This window comes from Dromiciops gliroides, chromosome X (genome assembly GCF_019393635.1).
Source record: "Dromiciops gliroides isolate mDroGli1 chromosome X, mDroGli1.pri, whole genome shotgun sequence".
Lineage (NCBI taxonomy): Eukaryota > Metazoa > Chordata > Mammalia > Microbiotheria > Microbiotheriidae > Dromiciops > Dromiciops gliroides.
In genome coordinates this window covers 66,601,365-66,622,954 of record NC_057867.1, presented here as the reverse complement: position 1 = coordinate 66,622,954, position 21,590 = coordinate 66,601,365, and the positions used below count along the sequence as shown (strand labels likewise).

The window sequence follows — 21,590 nt, the reverse complement described above, 5'->3', positions numbered from 1 at the left end:
ATACAATGGACTCCCTTGTACTAATGATGTTGAAATAATCTGACTGTGAAGTCAGATGAGTACTTTCACTTAACATTGCATATAGCATGGGATTAGTAATATAGGTCATAAAAAGTAGTGCTTTTGATCTCAAGTTGTTCTGTGGGAATCTTCCTCAGCTCCCATTGGATCAGTTTATCTTTATGCAAATCACTCCCAGATTTCTGTATTCAGCTTTTTCATGAACTCCAGTTCCAAATCTCACAGCCATTTCCAACTCCACATGTCCACAATAGAATTCATTATCAACCCTACCCCCCTACATTTGTGTGTCCCTCTCCCCCCATCCTACACACACACTCCTTCAGAACTTCTCATTTCCCTTGACAGCACCATCATCTTTCCTGTTACTAAGTTCTCAGGCTCAGAGTTCTGCTAAACTCTTTACTCTTCTTCACACCATGTATCCAGTTCTCACCCAAGTCTTGTCAATTCTGCTCTGCCAGCGTCATTTACATTCATGCCCTGCTCTCCACTCATTTTGCAATTATTCTAATTCAGCCTCCCATCACCTTTCTTCTAGATTATTGCAATAGTCTCCTAATTGAATTCCCTCCCGACAGTGACTCTTATCTCCAATCCATCCCTCACACAGCTGCCAAAGTGATACTCCTAAAGTGCAAGTTTAAACTGATGGCCTCCAGCTCATTAAACCCCAGTGACTTCCTCTTACCTCCGGGATCAAAAGTAAACTCCTATGTTTGGCCTTTAAATGCCTTAACAACTGGGATCCAGCCTAACTTTCCAGCCTTACTAGTAAATTATGGTTTAGCCAAACTTGCATTCTAGTGTGCCTTATTCATTACATTCTGCCCCCAGTCCCCATGGCTATGACCATTGTATCTCCCATTCCTGGATTGTACTTTCTTATCCCCTGTACCTCTTCAAATCCCTGGTTACTACCTATGTTCAGGTCGAGCTTTAGTGAGTAAAACCTTTCCTGATTTTCTCTCCCCTTGTCCCCTTCTCCTGCTAATATTTCCCTCTGAAAGTACTCTATATTACCTATGAACTTATATATATACATGTCTGCAGACAGAATGTAAGCTCCTCGAGGGCAGAGATTTTTTCATTTTTTTTCTTTGTGTCCTCAGTACCTAGCACAGTATCCAGCACATAATAGGCATTTTCTAAATGCTTGTTCATTGATTGAATTTACACTCTGCTGTTTGAAAGGTATGTGAAGATAGCTCTATTCTTGCAGATTTATTTTTCCTAATAGTAGAGTTTTGACTTAGATAACTTGTAGCATATACCATAATGTATATAATACATATATTTTTAGTTTCCATGTTCTTTTAGATATTAAATATTATAGTCAAGATTATGGTATCTTCCAAAACCAAAATTTTGTACGTTAAGTGTAAAGTTTTTATAGTATGGTTGGGATGTGAAACTATGGCAAGCAATCATCCTTTTACAAAATTCTTAATACTTATTGTTGAAGTGAAATTACTTGAGCTTCCAAAAATGTAATTTCTACTTAGTGCTTTGCTTCAATCTTCTTTTCAGTGCTCCTTCAAAGAAGTAACTTTCAGACTTAGCTATTGCACTGATTTAGGAACAGAACACTTACTTTAATTTAAATGTTGTAGAAATTTTAAACATATCTTTTATTTTCCAAATTTAGAAATCAAGCCTGTGCTACCTTACTTATGAATGTATTGTTACTACTGAACTGGTTTCACATCCTTAACTATTTCATTAACTGTAGCAAATCCATTCCTCTCCTTGTCTTGTAGAAAAGACATTATTTGGTTGGAAGTGGGATAAAGCCCAACACTGGGAGCTCAAAGAACTTTTTCAAGTCTGAACTCTTCCACTACTGCCCAAAATATGTCACTTCCCCTTTCTGGGCCTCAGTTTCTTCCCCTCTTAAAGGGGTTGGACTAGATGATCTGTAAGATCCTTATCAGCTATGAAATTTTGTAATACTCAGGCTTTATTTTTTTTTTCTTCTGAAGTTACCAAGAAGCAAATGATCACTTATTGTCTTGATCTTCTGTCAATATGAAAATTGTTGACATTTACGATTCTCAGAGGTTTAACCTACCCTATGGTCTTTTATTTGGTTTTCTTGCTGTTTGTTTAAGTGTATAACAGCAACCATCCTTCATTTACTTTCTGTTCTAGATAAAAATTTCTCTTGTTGGCCTTCTTAGTTTTTCCTCATTCCTTGTTAGTTTTTGTTTTGTTCACCTCATTTCTTTTGTGTTGTTTTTTTCTTTTTTTAATTCCAGTGGGAGGTTATGTTAAGGTATTAATTTTCTTATTCTAGCTGTTCTTTATGTAGCTTTTTCGGTTCACTTCACATTGGTTGTTTTTGGTTTTGCTTTCTTTTGGGGGCGGGGGGGGGGGGGAAGAACTGTTGTTTTCCCACCATACTCCATGTTATTTTGTTTTCTTCCCTTCTCCTTTCCTCCTTTTCAGGACAATGGAGTAATTGCTCCATTTCTTCAGAACTTTTAAGTTTAGCTGCCTTTGCTTTTAAAGCTTGTGATAGAATCATTACTCATTCTGATGCTAGAGTTGACCCAGGACATAATCTTATACACTGACATTTTAGTCATAGTGATAGTCACCTCAATGACTTTCCAGAAATTTCCTATAAAGCTTCAAGAAAGAACACTTCAAAGAGAATCTAGTAGGAAACATGTCTCTGCATCCATTGCATGGATCCAGCTGTGAGCTCTGGAAGTGATGCATTACCATCCTCTTGGTGGATTCTTGAATGAAGATGATGATGATGGCCTTGAAGTCTCTGGCTTGAAACTGGAGGGCTAAGGTAGCAGGCTTTCTGGTGAGATAGCACTTGCTATCTCATGAATAGCATCTTTTTTTATTTTGAAGATCATCTTGAAATCTTTTCAATTGTCCATATGAAAGTCTATCTTCATAAGATGTTTCAGTTAAGCTCTCTTTTTTTTGTTGTTGTTTTGTTTTTGCAGGGCAATGAGGGTTAAGTGACTTGCCCAGGGTCACACAGCTAGTTAAGTGTCAACTGTCTGAGGCTGGATTTGAACTCAGACCCTCCTGAATCCAAGGCCGGTGCTTTATCCACTGTGCCACCTAGCTGCCCCATAAGCTCTCTTTTTAAAGCAGCTGGCTTGCCCTAAAGTGGCAATGGTATTTTCTTACTCCTTGACATTCAGTGCTTTTGTCAAGGTCATTTCATGTGCCTTGTATCTTTAGGGCACTGTGTTTGTATAGTTTTTCCGATTTCACGATCATAAATTTAGAGCTGGAGATGACCCCAATGGTCATCAGTGCCAATCCCCCAACTTTACAAATCAGGAAACTGAGGTCCAGGGAGCTTAAAGGACATGTTCAAGGTGAAACAATGAGTAAGTTTCAGAGGGGATAATTGAATTTGGAGTCTTCTCACTCCAGAGCCAGTGTTCTTTATTTAGATGAGTTCTTTCTCATCATAAGGCATTTTAATGAAAGCAAGGTCATGTCAACCAGATAAACTTGAGGCATCTTCATTCCTACTCACATACATATAAGGAGACCATGACCTTCATATGAAAGACATTGGTTTCCTACTTGTTAAGCAACCTAGGTTATTGCCTATATTAGATTGTATCTAAAATCTGCTCAGATCTGGCTTCCATTATTATGGATATGGATATGGTAACCCTGTAAATAATTCCTTCCTTATGTTTTCTCAATTTTGTTAAATTGGAGCTAGCGGATATATTAAGTAGGTTATAGTATCTTTTGATGTCATATTATAATTTAATTTTTCATCTTAGGAAGCCAAATTATTATAAGAGCAGAATGTATGTATGCTGGCTATTAGAATTATTAAATAGAGTCTATATGAATTAGAAATATTTTTTCCTTCTAATTTTGGGGGCCGGAGTGAGGAGGAATATGGAAGCTTTTCAAAGAGGAAAGATGCTTCATAGGCCCACCTGAGTATTTCTATTTCTTGTCTCATTCTACCCAACCTAGATCAGAAAAGCAACCCTCAGCAAGGCAAAGTCAAAGGTAAGCACAGGATTAGCTTTAGCCATCAGTGATGGTCTGTTTTTGAAAGCATTCAATAAAATTAGCTTATCTTTTTGATGATAAAATAATCATAAGACTTAGATTATAAATGTGTATGGGAATGAATAACTATCCTGCCATAGCCTTTTCGTTTGGTTTGAGATGTATCTTTCAATACCAAGAGCATTGAAAGGATTCTTGGTATACAATGTCAAAAACTGGTGCCTCCACAACCTCCTACCCTTGAGTATGTGTGACTTCTCCACAGAGTTGTAAGTGCCTGCTGTCTAACTTGGGTAAAGGTCATAAGCATATTTCCCAGTCCCAATTTTCAGTTTTTGGTTGCTAGTTAGCCCTGGTTGCTGGTGTATCTTGGGCCACTGCAGACTGGAATGGAATCGTTCTACCTTTTCATCTTCTTATGAGATGGCCCCTCATGTGATTTTGGAACTTGTCCAGATGGCTTAGTATGATCTCTTGTGAGTTACTTAGAAGTTTCTGCTGTGTACAAATACATGAAACCATTTGCCACTTAACTGACTGTAGTATTCTGTTGGTCTAAGAATAGAGTTTTTCTATCTCTAGAACTTATTACAGTGGTTTGTTTGTTTATTTGTTTGGTTGTTTTGGAAATAGACCTTCAAAGCTTTTGTATTTTTAGTCAGAATGGTAATCTTATTACACTAAGTTTTAGTGAAAAAACAACATGCTACTTCCTGGCTTAAGAACCTTAAGGGTTCTTAGAATTCGTGTGTGTGTGTGTGTGTGTGTGTGTGTTTGTGTACATTATATATATATATATGTGTGTGTGTATATATATACACATACATATATATTTATATTTACATCTCTATATATCTCCCCTCCAAGATTTGTTTTGGTCTTGACTTTTGACTTGATTGTTTTCAAGAACTCCCTGCTATGGAAACTCCCTTTGACTAGTATAGATCAGCAGCTTTTCTGTCATTCACAGTCTTAAGAGATTGTCTGGAGGCTCTCAGATAGCCTCATGAACTGACTTTTGCTTATTTGTATTTGAATCACCAACACCTAGCACAGTGACTAGCACATAATAAGTATGTTTAAAAAAAAATGTTTGTTGATGATGGATTGACTAAGTCTAAAAATGGTTTGTGGTTTTTATCTTGAAGAATTGCTTTGTGTTACGGTGACTTTAATTTTCCCATTTGTTCAGATGGAAGAATGTCCTACCATTTTTACAAGTGTGTTGTCTGGTTAGCCTGTCTACCTTTTCAGTTATTAGGATGTCATGAGAAGGAAGAAGGAAGAAGGAATAGAAGGAAATTGAGTTCCAGTTTATAAAATGTCCAAATTACATGGAGAATTTTGTACATACAAGTTCTTCAGTATGTAATTGAATTGTATCAAATTGGAAAATGTTTACCATTGAAAGCATTCGAAAACTGTATTTTGAAACCCTAAGGTTGCTTATTAATGTCATTTCTCTTAGCATAATTTTTCATCTTTTCTGATTTTCAAATTATTTCTGACTCCATTTCATTCTCTTACCCACAGACTACATAGTTTTGTTTTGTTTTCTTTCTTATTCTCAAGAATTGCCAAAAAGATGCTCTTAGAAGAAATCCAGGCTAATATTACTTCTGATGAGGATGCATCTTCAGATGAAGAACCAGCTAAAATGAAAAAGAGAATTGTAAAGCAAAATGAAGAGAATACTGGCGATGAGAGTGAGCCCCTAAAAGGTGCAGTGTATGATATGTTCATTTGATAACTCGCAGAAGGTATTTAATATTCAGCTATCATCACCTGAACTTATCTTCTGTTCTGTGTTACCTTTTATTCATTATCTGTAATAAAGAGATGACTCTGCAAATTAACTTTGATTCTTTTTTTTAATATCTTAACATTTTATTTAAAGTTTTGAGTTCCAAATTCTGTCCTTCCCTCCCTTCTCTCCACTCTCCCCCCTCCCTCCTTCCCCCAAGATGGTAAGCAAATATAGCTTATACATGTGTAATTATGTAACACATTTCCATATTCATCATTTTAGATAAGTATTTAAATAAAAGAAAAAAATGAAAGAAAGAAAGTGAAAAATAACATTTAAGTCTATGTTCAACTAATATCACTTCTTTCTCTGGAGGTACACAATATGTTTCATCATTAGTTTTTTAGTATTGTCTTGGATCGTTGTAAAGGATACATTTCTTGGGGGGGGGCAGGGCAATGAGGTTTAAGTGACTTACCCATGGTCACACAGCTAGTAAGTGTCAAGTGTTGAGGCCAGACCTGAACTCAGGTCCTCCTGAATCCCAGGACCAGTGCTTTATCCACTGTGCCACCTAGCTGCCCCTTTAACTTTGATTCTTAAAAGTTTACAGTTTGAGGGGATATCTAGGTTGGAAGAGTGGATAAAGCATCGGCCTTGGATTCAGGAGGACTTGAATTCAAATCCGGCCTCATACACTTGACACTTACTAGCTGTGTGACCCTGGGCAAGTCACTTAACCCTCATTGTAATATCACACATGTATGAAGTGTATAATTAGCCGATAATTATCACTGATCTCTCTAGGAACATACATATTTCTTTTTTGTTATTGGTTATTTCAATGGAATATTACTCAAATACCTTAAAAAAATTTTACCTGTGACATTTTATAGAGCAATAGCTTTAAAATTTGTATTCTCTTATCTGTTTTTCTCTGTTTAGAGGAGAATGAGGAACATGGCAACTCTGACACTGATTCTGACTCTGAACAATCTAAGAAGCCTCGATACCGTCACAGGCTATTACGGCACAAACTGTCCATGAGTGATGGAGAGTCTGGAGAAGAAAAGAAGTCAAGGCCCAAAGAGATAAAAGAGACCAAACGCAGAAATAGGAGGAAAGGTTAGAAATCAGATTTAAAATATGAAGGAAATGTTGAGGTTTTTTAAAAAAATCATTAAAAGGTTAAATAAGAGATATGATTAAGAGTGCTGGGCTTATAATCAAAGATACCTAGATTCTTTATATCCTACTTTTGACACCAGCTCTGTAACTCTGGCAAGTCATATAATTTCTATATGCCTGAGGCAACATTCTCAGGCTTAGCTGTGAAGTCAGAACACCTTGAGAACAGTACCTTAGTGCATTAGTGTTGGGAGTTGCCATATTTGGAGGTTCTGTGCTTTTGGATCCCATGGTATTTCTTAGTTTTGTGGAATGTCAAATAGGCTACTAAAGTATAAAATTACATTGCTCTTCTAGTCATTTTCTTTTTCTTTATTTTTTTATTAATTTTTTTCATAAAATTATTTTTATTTCTATTTACATATACAGATAGTTTTCAGCATTTGTGTTTATAAGATTTCTAGTTTCAAATTTTTCTCCCTCCCTCCCCTCCCCCCCAACACAGCAAGTAATCTGATGTAGGTTATATACGTACAATCACATTAAATATATTTCTGCATTAGTCATGCTGTGAAAGAAGTATCACAGCAAAAAGGAAAACCTCAAAAAAGAAAAACAACAAAAACTATAGAAATGGTATGGTTCAGTCTTCTGCATCTAGATTCTACAGTTCTTTTTTTGTTTTTTCTGGATGTGGAGAGCATTTTCCATCATGAATGCTTTGAAACTCTCTTGGACCATTGTATTGCTGAGAAGAATCAAGTCATTTTCTTTTTTTTCCTTTTTTAAAAAAATCCAATTAGAACAAAATAATAGTTTATTTAGGGTGCTAGGGAAGGGAAAGCAAGAGAGAAATCCTTGGTCGTCTTCTCATGGGGGAGAAGGCATGGCACAGAGGCATGGCTCTGAGATACCTATCTCTGAATCAAGTCATTTTCTTTCTTTTCTTTTCTTTTCTTTTCTTTTCTTTTCTTTTCTTTTCTTTTCTTTTCTTTTCTTTTCTTTTCTTTTCTTTTCTTTTCTTTTCTTTTCTTTTCTTTTCTTTTCTTTTCTTTTCTTTTCTTTTCTTTTCTTTTCTTTTCTTTCTGTCTTTCTGGCAATGAGTGTTAAGTGACTTTGACTTGCCCAGGGTCACACAGCTAGTAAGTGTCAAGTGTCTGAGGCGTGGATTTGAACTCAGGTCCTCCTGAATCCAGGGCCAGTGCTTTATCCACTGTGCCACCTAGCTGCCTTAAATCAAGTCATTTTCAAAGATTTTGGTGCATGTATTTTTTTTTTTTAATTTCTCTTGGCATGTTCCTCTAGTGTTAGTGTCTTAACTTTACATTTTTCTTAGTTATGTCAGGAACTGTGAAGTCCAATTTGTAAGTGTGGGTTGCATTTTTTCAAGAAAGTCACACTTTTTTTTCTTACCTTCCAAATTTAATTTTAATTTAAAAAATAGATTACATTTAAATATAGATAATCGAAAATGATTTCTGTACTACTTTATGGTTTATAGAATGTTTCACATATGTTCTTTTCTTTGTTCTCAATTACCACTCTCTGAGATTGACTGTTTTCCCCTCATTTGCCTAATGTCGGTGGAGCAAACCATGAACCACTGAAGTTAAGTGATTTACCAGGGTCATTCAGCTTTTCACTTCCAAAAGTCATATTTGAACAAACTCAAGTCTTCAAGTCCAGGCAAATCTCTTTCTACTTCCTGCTGTTATTTTAGAAAATTGTTTTTTTCTCCAAAGTTGAGCTTTGAAAGATAGTGTCAAAGCTGTCTAATGAGAACTTATTACTCTTGTTTTTTTCTGTGCTTAGTCCTACGCTAGGTTTCCTTGAGGGTTATTTTGTTTTTTGAGGGAAGCTGAAGGGATTTGGTCTTTCTTTCACTTAATCTCCTTAATACTCAAGAATTCCATGTTTAGTTCACGAAGGCATTTGGAACATACCTGGCCTGAAATTTAGTTTTGTCCTAGTTCTGAATAAAAGATCTATGTGTCAAACAAATCAGTAGTATACTAAGTATTTTATGGGTGGAGGGATGTGTTGCTTCAGTAAGGAAGCAAACTTTGTTCAAACCCTTTAGAAATATTTTCTTAACATCAAGTATCTCTACTCAGAAACACTTTTGCCTAGTCCAGCTTCAGTTCAAACTAATAAAAACATGCTTATTTTAAATATTTTGAAACTTTTCTTCATAAATTAGTATAAAACTCCTTCTATGCATGCAATGTTACTATGATTAGACACTTGCTCCAACCTTGTGTGTTTATTTTCCCCAAAGATTTCCCCCTTTTATATCCTTTCATAGTTAAATATACCGCAGAGCAAGGCAGTTGCTAAGATGGTTGGCATTGGTACTGGATGGGTTGAGGGGAAGTGATAAGTAGCCCAGGGCTAGCTCTACAGTGTGCTGGTTGAGTTCCCACTCAGTACCTCATCCATCCAAGGCAAGAGTCCTCAGTAGTAGTGTTTTGTTTTGTTTTATTTTGTGGGACAATGAAGGTTAAGTGAATTGCCCAGGGTCATATAGATAGTAAGTGTCAAGTATCTGAGGTCGGATTTGAACTCAAATTTATGCATTTTTCTCCAAAGAAATATAACTTTTTTATCATGTCTTCTGTCAGTGTGATGCTAGTGAAGAATTAGTTATGCTACCTTTCTATCTGATTACAGTTGATAATTCAGTGTTTTAATTTTTATCAAGTGAGCAGTGAAGATTCTGTTGATACTGATTTTCAAGAATCAGGGGTAAGTGAAGAAGTGAGTGAGTCTGAAGATGATCAGCGCCCTAGGACAAGGTATGGCTTGGAGTTTTTCTTTGTTCTGTTTTGGTTTTCTGTTGTACATACAGGTCTTACTTGTCATTCCTACCTTGATTTGTTCCTATTTTCTGCTCTTTCATTTTATGGGGTACAACCATAAACCATAGTTCAGAGCTAATATCTTACCCATGTTTTTTCATAGTGATCTCTTTGATCAGACCTCCATGTAAGCATGTGCTGTAGGAATCTAATTATGATTAATGATTTTCGGTTTCAGTTATAATTTGTTATTGATTCACACCTGCTTAAATGAGTCCTGGTAGCTTTCAGTTACATGGTGGCAATAGCAAGCAGGTTGGGAGAACTAGCTAAGTTGTTAAAACATTGTACATACATACATGGTTCATATGCCACCTGAATGATTTCCTGCCCTGTCTTCCCACTCCCTGGCAAGATGATATCTATCTATCTCTAATATCTATCAGATGGACTGTATGCTTGAGTGGGGGGGGCATAGGAAGAGAGGGCAGGGAATCACTCAGGAGGCATTTAGCCCACAGACAACATTTTAGACATCTGGGTCCTAGAAAATAGTTTGGAGCCAAAGGAATGAATGTTTTTTCTCCAAATAGATGATAATTTTTTCTAACAATTCAGGGGGAGAACTGATAGATCAAACTCAATGTATTCAAAATGAAAGCTGTTTGTTCCTTTTTTTCTCCTGATTTCCATTGTTTTATAAAAATACTTCTAGTTGGCTGTGTTCAAATTTTTACAGTCATACATTATTTCTCTCCCTCCATTGGTTTCTCTTATCCAATTAAGAGTCAAGAGCTGTCAGTTCTCATTTTAACAAGTGTAGATCTATATATTCCTGCATTGTATAGTCCGAATGTTTATATAGAATTAGCTCTGTTATCTGCATTAGCCATGGATATCATTACAAGGAATACAAATTGATGATTCAGTTCTGGCCCTGGCTTCAGAACTTAAACTTCATGGAGATGGGATGAACAGAAACTATAGAAAACTACATAGATTATGCACAGGTGCATGATGATGTTGCATAATTTGCATATCTAAGAACAGAAGGAAACCAACATTTATTAAATACCTTCAGTGATTATTTGCACTCTGGATTTCAGTTCAGTGATGAATGAAGAACTGAGTTAGTCAATGAAGCCTATATGACTTGAGTGAATATGCCTTGGTGGAAAGAAAGAACAGCATTTCAGGCAAGGGCATTAATGGGAATGAAAAAGAAAGGAACTGGATTTGTGCGAATGATAATAAAGACTAAGGAGATATTCTCTATGTCAACCCACAATATGTATGTTTTAATCAATTATAAAATCATAGGACTAGGGAAGATTTTGCAAACGTTTGTGGATACATTTGTATAGCTCACCTATACCTATAAACCTTTTTTAAGGTACTGTTATATTATGCTGTTATCTATTTATTACAAAGCCCTTTCATTTTATTTTTCACTATTTTAGCTACATGCACAAATGAAGATGTGTGCTAAACTAACATATACTCCAAGATGATTTTTTTTGAATCAGCAAGAATTTTTTTTAACCTTTCAGATCAGCAAAGAAAGCAGAGCTGGAAGAAAATCAACGGAGCTACAAACAAAAGAAGAAAAGACGGCGCATTAAGGTTCAAGAGGATTCTTCGAGTGAAAATAAGGTAAATGATTAAACAGACACAACATGCTCTAGTTATAGTTGATAGAACATTTTCTTTACTAAGAAGAAAGTCCCCTTCCAACATGGTAGGAGTCCACAGAACTTGAAAACTTTGTTCTAGGTATACTGCGGAACAAATTTTGATTAACTGATTTCATTCAGTGAGCATTTATTAATCACATACATTGATATGTAGTATATCATATTAGGCACTTGCACAGATACAAAAGTAAGTAAGATATGGAAACTTTAATATGCTTTCCTTTTGTCATTCATGGGCCACTAAGTTCACTGGCCTGTGATTTGGGTTTTTAAGACAACTGTGTCACCTTTTACAGTAAAAACGATTGAATTTCTTGAATAGTAGTAGAATTGTAAGTCATAATATTGTACAATAATATATAACTGTTTGTAATGTTTATTTCCCATTATCTAGTCTTTCATATATGTCATAATTATTAGGCTCTCTTGAATTTCATAAATATTTCTTCAAATTAATTGAAGAAATAATCAACAATCCTTGTAACTCTTGAATGAAATATCTATTTCTTTACTTATAATTTTTTAATTCTTCAGTTTCATAGTATTTATGATCATTTCATTTTAGAGTAATTCTGAAGAAGAAGATGAAAATGATGATTCCAAATCTCCTGGAAAGGGTAGGAAGAAAATTCGTAAGATTCTTAAAGATGACAAACTTAGAACTGAAACTCAAAATGCCTTGAAAGAAGAAGAAGAAAGGAGGAAACGTATTGCAGAGAGAGAACGAGAAAGAGAGAAATTAAGAGAGGTAATCAGTGTATAGCAATGTTTAGATCCTAATAAAAAAAACTTTGTCTAGAAGGGACCTTAACAGTTATTGAGACCATCCTCTTAGTTTTTGAGGTGGTTCAAATGAGGTCCAGAGTGGCAGTGACTTGGCCAAGCCTCCAAGACAATGGTAGTTTAAAATTTTATGGTTCAATTTGTCCATTTATTTATTTATTTTTTTTCAAAATCTCAGGTGTCATCCAGTCCAACTCCTCCCAGAATAAGACTCCTCTCTATGAAGGACCCCACACATAGCCTTTGCTTCTCTTTTTTTAAAATTTTTTTTTTTTAAGTGAGGCAATTGGGGTTAAGTGACTTGCCCAGGGTCACACAGCTATAGTGTCAAGTGTCTGAGGTTACACTTGAACTCAAGTCCTCCTGAATCCAGGGCCGGTGCTTTATCCACTGCATCACCTAGCTGTCCCTCCTCACAACTTTTACAAAACATTTTTGGTAGTTCTCATTCGTTGTGCCAAATAAGATAAGACTGATTTTTCTTCCTAGTGAAAATTATATTCATTACAACACACACACACACACACACACACACACACACACACACACACACACACACACACACACACACACGACATTTTTTTTTTTTAAGGAAACTATTCTTTGTGTCCCTTTACTTTTCTTTTGTGAGGAAGACTAGTTCACACTAGATACCTGTAGGTAGCCATTCTGTCCTGGCCAAGTATCTCTAGTAACATTAGACCACTATAGATTTTGCTCTGTTCACTCCACTTAATGTGAGTGAAATCATCAGTCCTCCCATGTTCTTTTTAGACACTCCTTGGCTTTTCTTCAATGTAGAACTACATTAGATGTTAGATGTCTAGAAGCCACTTTCTTAGTTTTTACTGAGTTTAAAATGACAAGAAATGGGGGCAGCTGGGTGATGCAGTGGATAAAGCACCGGCCCTGGATTCAGGAGTACCTGAGTTCAAATCTGGCCTCAGACACTTGACAGTTACCAGTTGTGTGACCCTGGGCAAGTCACTTAACTCCCCATTGCCCTGCAAAAAACCCCCAAAAAACAAAAAAAAACAACAAAAAAATAAAATAAAATGACAAGAAATGCCCTAGTATGATAGTGCTGTGTTTGCCTCATAAATAAAGCTTACTATGTGTTATGTTCTGTACTCAGTGCTGAGGATACAAATGTAAGCAAGTCCCTTCCCTCAAGAAGCTTCCATTATAATTAGGGAAAACAACATATAAGAGGGAATTTGAAATATTGGGGGGGGGGGGACTGCTAGGTGGTGCAGTGGATAGAGAACTGGTCCTGGATTCAGAAGGACCTCAGTTCAAATCTGGCCTCAGGCACTTAATAATTACCAGCTGTGTGACCCTCGGCAAGTTACTTAACCCCAGTTGCCTCAAAAGAAAAAGAAAGAAATATTTTGAGGACTGGGGGGAGGTTGTCATTCTGGGAATGTTCCAGTGGACTAATTTGTTTTTATTAATTACATTTCAACCTGTTTATGTTTCCCCTTGCATTCAGGTGATAGAAATCGAAGACGCTTCACCTATTAAATGTCCAATTACAACAAAATTGGTTTTAGATGAAGATGAAGAAACCAAAGAACCTTTAGTACAGGTTCACAGAAACATGGTGACCAAACTGAAACCCCATCAAGTAGATGGTAAGAAAATACAATATCCATTTTCCTGCATCTCATTCACTTAGCTCTCAAAACAGATGTACTTACTTTTAACAATATAGAAATCTCGGGGGCAGCTAGGTGGCGGAGTGGATAGAGCACCGGCCCTGGATTCAGGAGGACCTGAGTTCAAACCTAGCCTCAGACACTTAACACTTACTAGCTGTGTGACCCTGGGCAAGTCACTTAACCCCAATTGCCTCACTTAAAAAAAAATTGGCAATTTGCAGTTTTAAATATTTACTCTTACCCTACGTGGGTTATTACTTTTATTCATGAGAGTTTATGCAGCTCTTGACACTTACAGGTTTGTGGCCCTTTCCCTAACCTGAAGTATTGGTGTAAAACATAAAGTAAACATAAATTTAGTTCATAACCCTTGTTTATGCTTGGCTTTTTCTACAGATTATAGCATCCCACCCTATTAAATTGCAAGCAGTTATATTTGGTATTAGAGAGTAGATTTTGTGCCTCAGAGTTAATGATTTTGATTAGTAACCAAAGATTTTTAACTGACTCTTGCTTGATGCTAAGATAGCCCAATTTTTGTCTTGAAGCAGTTATATGCTGAGCTTTCTAATTAAAATGTTTTATTTAGGTGTTCAGTTCATGTGGGATTGCTGTTGTGAATCTGTGAGTAAAACCAAGAAATCTGCAGGTTCAGGATGCATTCTTGCCCACTGCATGGGTCTGGGAAAGACATTACAGGTAGGAGGTATCAAATATGAAGGGCTAAGGGGACACTTTAGAAGATGCCAGTCTCTAATGTACTTCGGTCAGTTCTCTAATGATTTTAGTTCTGGAAGATAAACATGTAATTGATTCTGTATACATAGACACATATATGTATGCATACGTATACTTATTTGAACTCTATCAGTACATATGCATTTTTTATACTGCAAGAAATACACAGTATACCTAATTTAAAAAATTTCTAGAATTGATATATAAATATTTACAAAACTGAAACAAGTACATATGTATTCATAGCCTTCATCGAGCATTTTTAAAGATGGATGGATACTGCAGTACAGGCATACTATGGATAACATTGCCATGACCACTATCCTTTAATCCTATATTTAATATGCTATTAACCAAATCCTCCTCCTTTACTAAACCTGTACAAAATCTAATAGTCACTTCAGATTGAGAGCAGATGGCCAGTGAGAATTCAAGTTGTCGGTGTACTTGTTAGTTCCCTCATCGTATTGTTCTTTTGGAACTAACTGAGCCTTATGAGAGCCTTATGTTATCGTTTTCAAAGAATCCTTAATGTTGTTAATTGTGGGAATCCTCATATGCTATTTCTTTATAAGTGGTTATTGAGATCCCATGTAATTTTGTAGCAAAGTTCTGGATTACAGAGCCTATAGCTTTTTGGCTCCTGTCATGTATTAGAAAGGGACAATAGGTTGTCTGCTTTGCACTACTTGTTCTTGCCATGATATTTATGGGCAATCTTTTCCAGTGAAGGAATTTTTTCCTACCTCAGCTCCCTTAAGAATCTTTGTTTCTGATTTATGCTTTAAAATTGTAGACTGCTATATAAATTGACTTATTATTCCATGGCTTAGCACCTTTTTAGCTGCTATGGGGAAAAAATGAGGATTTTCAACAGTTAATGATTTTTAATAATTTCAGGGGATTTAAAGAAATACAAATGTTTTTCCTTGTAGGTGGTGAGTTTTCTGCATACGGTTTTGTTGTGTGACAAATTGGATTTCAGTACAGCTCTGGTGGTATGTCCCCTTAACACTGCTTTGAACTGGATGAATGAATTTGAAAAGTGGCAAGATGGATTAGACGATGAAGAGAAGCTTGAGGTACATTTTATCAGTATGTGTAATTATTTACACTGTAGGTGGTATTCATGAATTACTGTTGGCTTAGACTAGATAGGCTCTTCACTGAACTTCCTTCCTCATTTCTCTTCCAAAAGCTGACCATGTCACTCTCATTTTTTTAAAAAGCCTTCAGTTGCTATGGAAATGTTATTTTACAGTTTATAGGAGAGATGCTGGGTTGGGGGTAAAAAGGGAGCTAGTATTGTAAGTAGCGAAGAAAAAATAACTGGAGACGATGAATAGGTAAAACTTAAGAGATTAGCATCTCTTTGGATTTAAAGATCAGGGAAGAATCCAAAAGGACTTAAATTTTGAGTAGACGTGACTAGGAGACTGACACATTACATAAGTATGGAGGAGCAGACATAGAATAGAAGGGAACGTGATGAGTAAATTTGATGTACTTGTGGGGCTAACTTTTTCTCCTTTTTAAAAAATCATAAAAGTATTTTAGTATTTTCCAGTTACATGTAGAGATAGTTTTCAACATTTATTTTCATAAGATTTTTGGTTCCAAATTTTTCTTCCTCCCTCCCTTCCCTCCCCAAGACAGAAAGCAATCTGATATAGGTTATATATGTACAATCACATTCAATATATTTTTGCATTAGGGACTAACTTTCTTTTTGTTTTGGCCTTGGTGGGTTTTTTTTGTTTTTTGTTTTTTTTCAGTGAGGCAATTCGGGTTAAGTGACTTGCCCAGGGTCACACAGCTACTAAGTGTTAAGTGTCTGAGACTGGATTTGAACTCAGGTCCTCTTGACTCCAGGTCTGGTGCTCTATCCACTGTGCCACCTAGCTGCCTCGGGGACTAACTTTCAAAGAAGATAATGCGGATAGAGATAGACATTTGGGAGAAATCTCTAGAGTTGCCATTTCAATCATTGAGTTGAGCAGATAACCAAGGTGAAGAGTAGAGAGAGGTGAGAAGACTTCATGCAGAATTTGGGGAGATAAGGTATCAGTGAAAGAACTGGATACGATAATCAAGACCGGCTTGAGAGTCAGGAGAGAATCTTGAGAAGAGGCTCTTGTCATTAGGATCAGGTGTTTGTCATTTGTACAGGTGAAGGATATTAAAAAGGAATAACCATTTATAATGCTGTAACTAAAAAGGTCTACCATGTTGCAATGAAAACTTATTTTCATTTCTTATTAAAAATATCTTTTTCCAAATCCATTTTGTCCCCCTCCTCCTTCACTCCCATGGAAGGTCTCAGAATTAGCAACTGTGAAACGCCCTCAGGAGAGGAGCTACATGCTGCAAAGGTGGCAGGAAGATGGGGGTGTGATGATTATCGGCTATGAGATGTATCGAAATCTTGCTCAAGGAAGGAACGTCAAGAGTAGAAAACTAAAAGAAATATTTAACAAAGCTCTTGTTGACCCAGGTAAGCTATTTACCTGAGCTGAGATAAAGAAGTAACTTTTGTTTTTATATTCTCAAATATATAATCAATTTTTTTAATGTTCTACTCACTGGTCTCCTCTTCAGTTATGCTTTCCCCCCAATCTGTGCCTCCTGGCAGGATGGTACAGAGGCACAGTGGATCATTTGGCAGACAATCTGGGCTCACGTTCTGCCAGTGCCGTTTTGTGCCTTTATAATGGTGGGCAAGTCACTTACTCCACTCTGCACGTAGTTTTGCTCATCTGGAAAATAAGTGTGACGCTCGCTGCTCTTCTGTAAATCTGTGCTCTGATGATCCAGCACACCACTATCACATTGCGGGGGGGGGGGGGGGGGGGGGGGGGGGGGGGGGGGGAGGAGGTTGTTTGTTTGTTTTGTTTTGGCGGGGCATTGGGGGCTAAGTGACTTGTTGAGAGTCATACAGCTAGTGAGTGTTGTGTCTGATGCCGGATTTGAACTCAGGTACTCCTGACTCCAGGGCCAGTGCTCTATCCACTTTGCCATCTAGCTGCCCTGTAAGATTGTGCTTTCTAAGGTGGCACTTTTTCCCTGTCCTCAGAAAACCTACAGGACAAATGCCAGTATTCCTTTGTTTGTCACTCTTGTGGAAGCCCTCCAGTTCTTTCTCATACTTTCTTTCCTTTCCCATGTACTTTCTTTTTTTTTTTTGGTGAGGCAATGGGGGTTAAGTGACTTGCCAAGGGTCACAAAGCTAGTAAGTGTCAAGTGTCTGAGGCTAGGTTTGAACTCGGGTCCTCCTGAATCCAGGGCTGGTGCTCTATCCACTACACCACCTAGCTGCACCTTCCCATGTATTTTCAACCTAGAAAGCCTTCTCACTGCATCAGAGCTTATTGAAATCCCAATACTTTTGAGTCCTCAGTTCAGTTACTGCTGCTTCTCTCCACAACATTTCCTGATCTCCATATGAAAAAAGTTCTGAACTCCTAAAGTGCTTTGTACATGTTACACTTAGGATGCCATATTCTCACGTGTTTTAGACCTTTGTCACTGTCACTTATCATCCATTTTAGAGTGTAATAAGCTCTTTGAAGTGCAAGAGCTGTGCCTTATTTACATTACTGTCGGTAAGCCTCTCTTTCCAACATAGTCATGATTGTAAGGAAAATCATACTTTTTAAAAGACTGTGCAAAAGGAATGATATCGTTTGGCCAATTATAGATCTTGCTTTTGTCTTCAGAAAATATGATACCAGGTGTATGGTTGAAGACTGCAATGGATCTGTGATATCAACTCATAATATATATAATAGGCTCTTATTATTTTCTCTGCTCCAACAGTTTTCACACATTTTTGGTCATAGGAATTTTAAACTCTTAGAAATTATTGCAGATACCTCCCCTCCCCCCAAAAAAGAATAATAAGAGCTTTTGTTTATGTGGGTTTCATCTATTGATATTTGCTATTTTAAAAATTAAAATGTCTTGATATTATTATGAAGCTAATTTTGACCTCATAGCACCTCTGACACGGTTTCAAGCTTCAAGGACTCCACTTTGAGTACCACTGCTTCAGTCCTTTGCTTGCCTTCAATGACATGGTCTGCTATAGAAAATTTTCTGAAAACTCCTGCATGTTCTTTTTTCAGACTTCTAATAACCACATATACCATTCTCATAAATGTGTGTGTATACATACATACATGCATACATACATATACATACACATCTATATATAGCCAAAAACGTAGGCATCTGGGTAAAATAGTTACTGATGTGTTTTTGTTGCCTTTTAGTTGATATTACAGTCCAGGTTTCACCCCACCACCACTCTTTTAGTACCTCTTTTTTATGAGTTATCTTGAAATGCTCGCCTTTTTTTTATGCTTAAAAAGTTGCCTTTGTGTGTATCTTGCTGTTCAAATGTCATTTGTACTCGAAATTCTGGTGGGTTGTACTTCCACTGATGAAAAGACACGACCTCATTAAAGACAGCTTGGCAGTTCTATTTGGTTTTGCATCTATTGTACCTTTTTTTTTTAAATTTTTTTTCACCTGTTCCTCCTTCCATTTTCATCTTTAAATGAAATTGGCATGCTCTAGCTCATGTGATTCTCCCTGTAACCTTTTTGCATAACCCATTTTTACCCTCTGTTGCTTTTATTTTCTAAGGCCATATACTTCATCATCTTCCATAATTTTCTGCAGTTTCTTTGGTTCTCTAATCTGGTGTTGCTTTCAGCTGTCATTTCTTTCCACTTTGGCTAAGAAAGCATTTGTTTTAACTAGCTGTAGTTTTTTCTGGCTTCTTTGCATCCTGGTGACAGCTTTCTCTCTGTTAATCTTCTGTAAGAAATGATGATAATTGGAGTCAATTTTTTCCATATCCAGTTTTTCATATTCAACAGTCTGGCCCAATAGGTTAGTTTAGAATTATTGCCATTGTAATTCTTATCTTAAGCCTTCTCTTCCACTTGGATGTTGAATTGACATTTTTCCCTAACAAGTTGAAGGTATTGATAGCTCATTCAGAAACGATGTGAACAATAGTTCTCTTCTCTGTCAATTTCACTTTTTTTGGTCACGTTTTGTGCTTTTGATATCCAGTGCCATTTGACACTCTTAAAGAAGTACTCATGCTAAAACAGGCATGAGGTTTCAATGTATTTTTCACTGTCTTCTTGTGCCTGTGTTTGCTTTGAAGTCATCATGCATCAAATTACATGTTGACTTAGTTAGGAGAACCATGATAGATTCTCTGTAGGATTTGTCTGTTTCATCCTCAGAAGTGTGCTATTGGCATTCTTAAATATTCAAATGGTTCTGTTTTCTCAGAAGTTCAGATATTCCCTTGTAATTTTGAGCACCCTGGTTTGCTTTTCCTCAATTTGACTTTTGTTGCTACAGAACCAAAAGGAGGGTTATAGAACAGCAAGGGCCATTTTGTAGTTTTCTTTGTTTTTGTTTTTGTTTTTGTTTTTTAGTGAGGCAATTGGGGCTAAGTGACTTGCCCAGGGTCACATAGCTAGTAAGTGTGTGTTAAGTGTCTGTGGCCGGATTTGAACTCAGGTACTCCTGACTCCAGGGCCGGTGCTCTATCCACTGTGCCACCTAGCTGCCCCAGTTTTCTTTGTTTTATGAATCGACATCACTAAAGACTTCAGCCCTCAGTGACCAATATGCTGTGGTGAGCCTCTTTCTTTGTACATGGACAGGCTATGTCTCAGATAGAAGCCAAAAGTTCTTTCTGAGCCTCTTTTTGAATAGACCTTGCTAGCATTCCTGAGGCCTAGCCTTAATTTATTTCAATGCCATGATGAGGACATTTAGCACCTTTTTTGTATCTATCCTTGTTTTTGACACAATTAACATTTGTTGATTGAGAAATAAGGCACTTACTTTTAAAAAATAATCACTAAAAATCAATCAGAAATATAGCAGTTAGTTTTGATTTGGGTTTGAATTTGGGGGACATTCATTTTTTTTTTAATATATGAAATGTAAACACTTATTTCAACCACTCCAGTTGTTGAGTGTTTGAGCATTTCAGCATGCCACAAAAGTAATAAGGCGAATTGCCAGTGACTTGATGTTTGATATTATGGATAGTTTTAGGATTTCCTTTTAGATTAAGAATAAGAATGCTAGAAGTTAAGGTGACAGGTGGTTGTTGCGTTATATATGTTGGCTTCTGGCCCTTACTAGCACTTAGTTAAACTTATAGAGGCCATTTTATTTTTAAGTGGCAAAGGTAGAATTTAAGTTATATTTAAGATGTGTCTATGTGAATTCCATTTTCCTGGTATAATGCTTTAGCTTGTTGAGTGTAAATGTATATGTAGTCACCTTATTTCTATCCCAAGTTTGGGTAAAATTAGCTGGGGTTTCTAATATCTTGCTACTTATAACTTAGATGCTTTAGCACCAGTTTTAGGGCATTAAGCATTTATTAAAGCATATTAAGTATTAGTAAAGATAGAGTACATTGCCCCGAAATTTAGGATCTGGGGAAGAAGAGAGGAAAAGGCACCCTCACCTAGTCTTAGGCCCAAAAAGGAAGTCACTCTCTCTGTGTGACTGGAAGCTTCCCACAGGTCACAGCAACAGGCGGTTCTTACACACTGCTTCAAGCTAATTGGCTAGCATCACCCAAATCCATTTGTTCACTGACTTGAGGGCCGTCCATGAGCAGAAGGAGCCCGAGGTCAGAGTTCAGAGAACACACCTCTGGAGGGCCAGGCTCTCAGGTATGTGTGGTTTCAATCAAGTCAACTTTAAGTGAGTTAATCAGCAAAGTCAATCTAATCAATCCCAATATTATCCTCTGGAGTGGGGCCTCTGGGCATCCCAAAACCCATTATTTTCTCACAAGCTTGAATCTAATAAGCTTTTTTTGTTTATTTTTTGTGGGGCAATGAGGGTTAAGTGACTTGCTCAGGGTCACACAGGTAGTAAGTATCAAGTGTCTGAGGTTGGATTTGAACTCAGGTCCTCCTGAATCCAGGAACTGATGCTTTATCCACTGTACCAC

General features: G+C 36.8%; 1 protein-coding gene across 7 annotated transcripts in view; it reads left to right on the top strand.

Annotated features, from left to right (window-relative positions):
* The window catches only part of ATRX (ATRX chromatin remodeler), a 183,909-nt gene that overhangs the window by 81,828 nt on the left and 80,491 nt on the right, over window positions 1-21,590 (top strand). For all 7 annotated transcript variants that reach the window (XM_043974368.1, XM_043974367.1, XM_043974363.1 and 4 more), the window contains 9 exons: window positions 5,608-5,756; window positions 6,728-6,907; window positions 9,612-9,705; window positions 11,259-11,361; window positions 11,968-12,150; window positions 13,678-13,819; window positions 14,436-14,545; window positions 15,520-15,666; window positions 16,901-17,078. In XM_043974368.1, coding sequence (XP_043830303.1) covers window positions 5,608-5,756; window positions 6,728-6,907; window positions 9,612-9,705; window positions 11,259-11,361; window positions 11,968-12,150; window positions 13,678-13,819; window positions 14,436-14,545; window positions 15,520-15,666; window positions 16,901-17,078 — 1,286 coding nt within the window. The remainder of the gene's footprint in view (window positions 1-5,607; window positions 5,757-6,727; window positions 6,908-9,611; window positions 9,706-11,258; window positions 11,362-11,967; window positions 12,151-13,677; window positions 13,820-14,435; window positions 14,546-15,519; window positions 15,667-16,900; window positions 17,079-21,590) is intronic.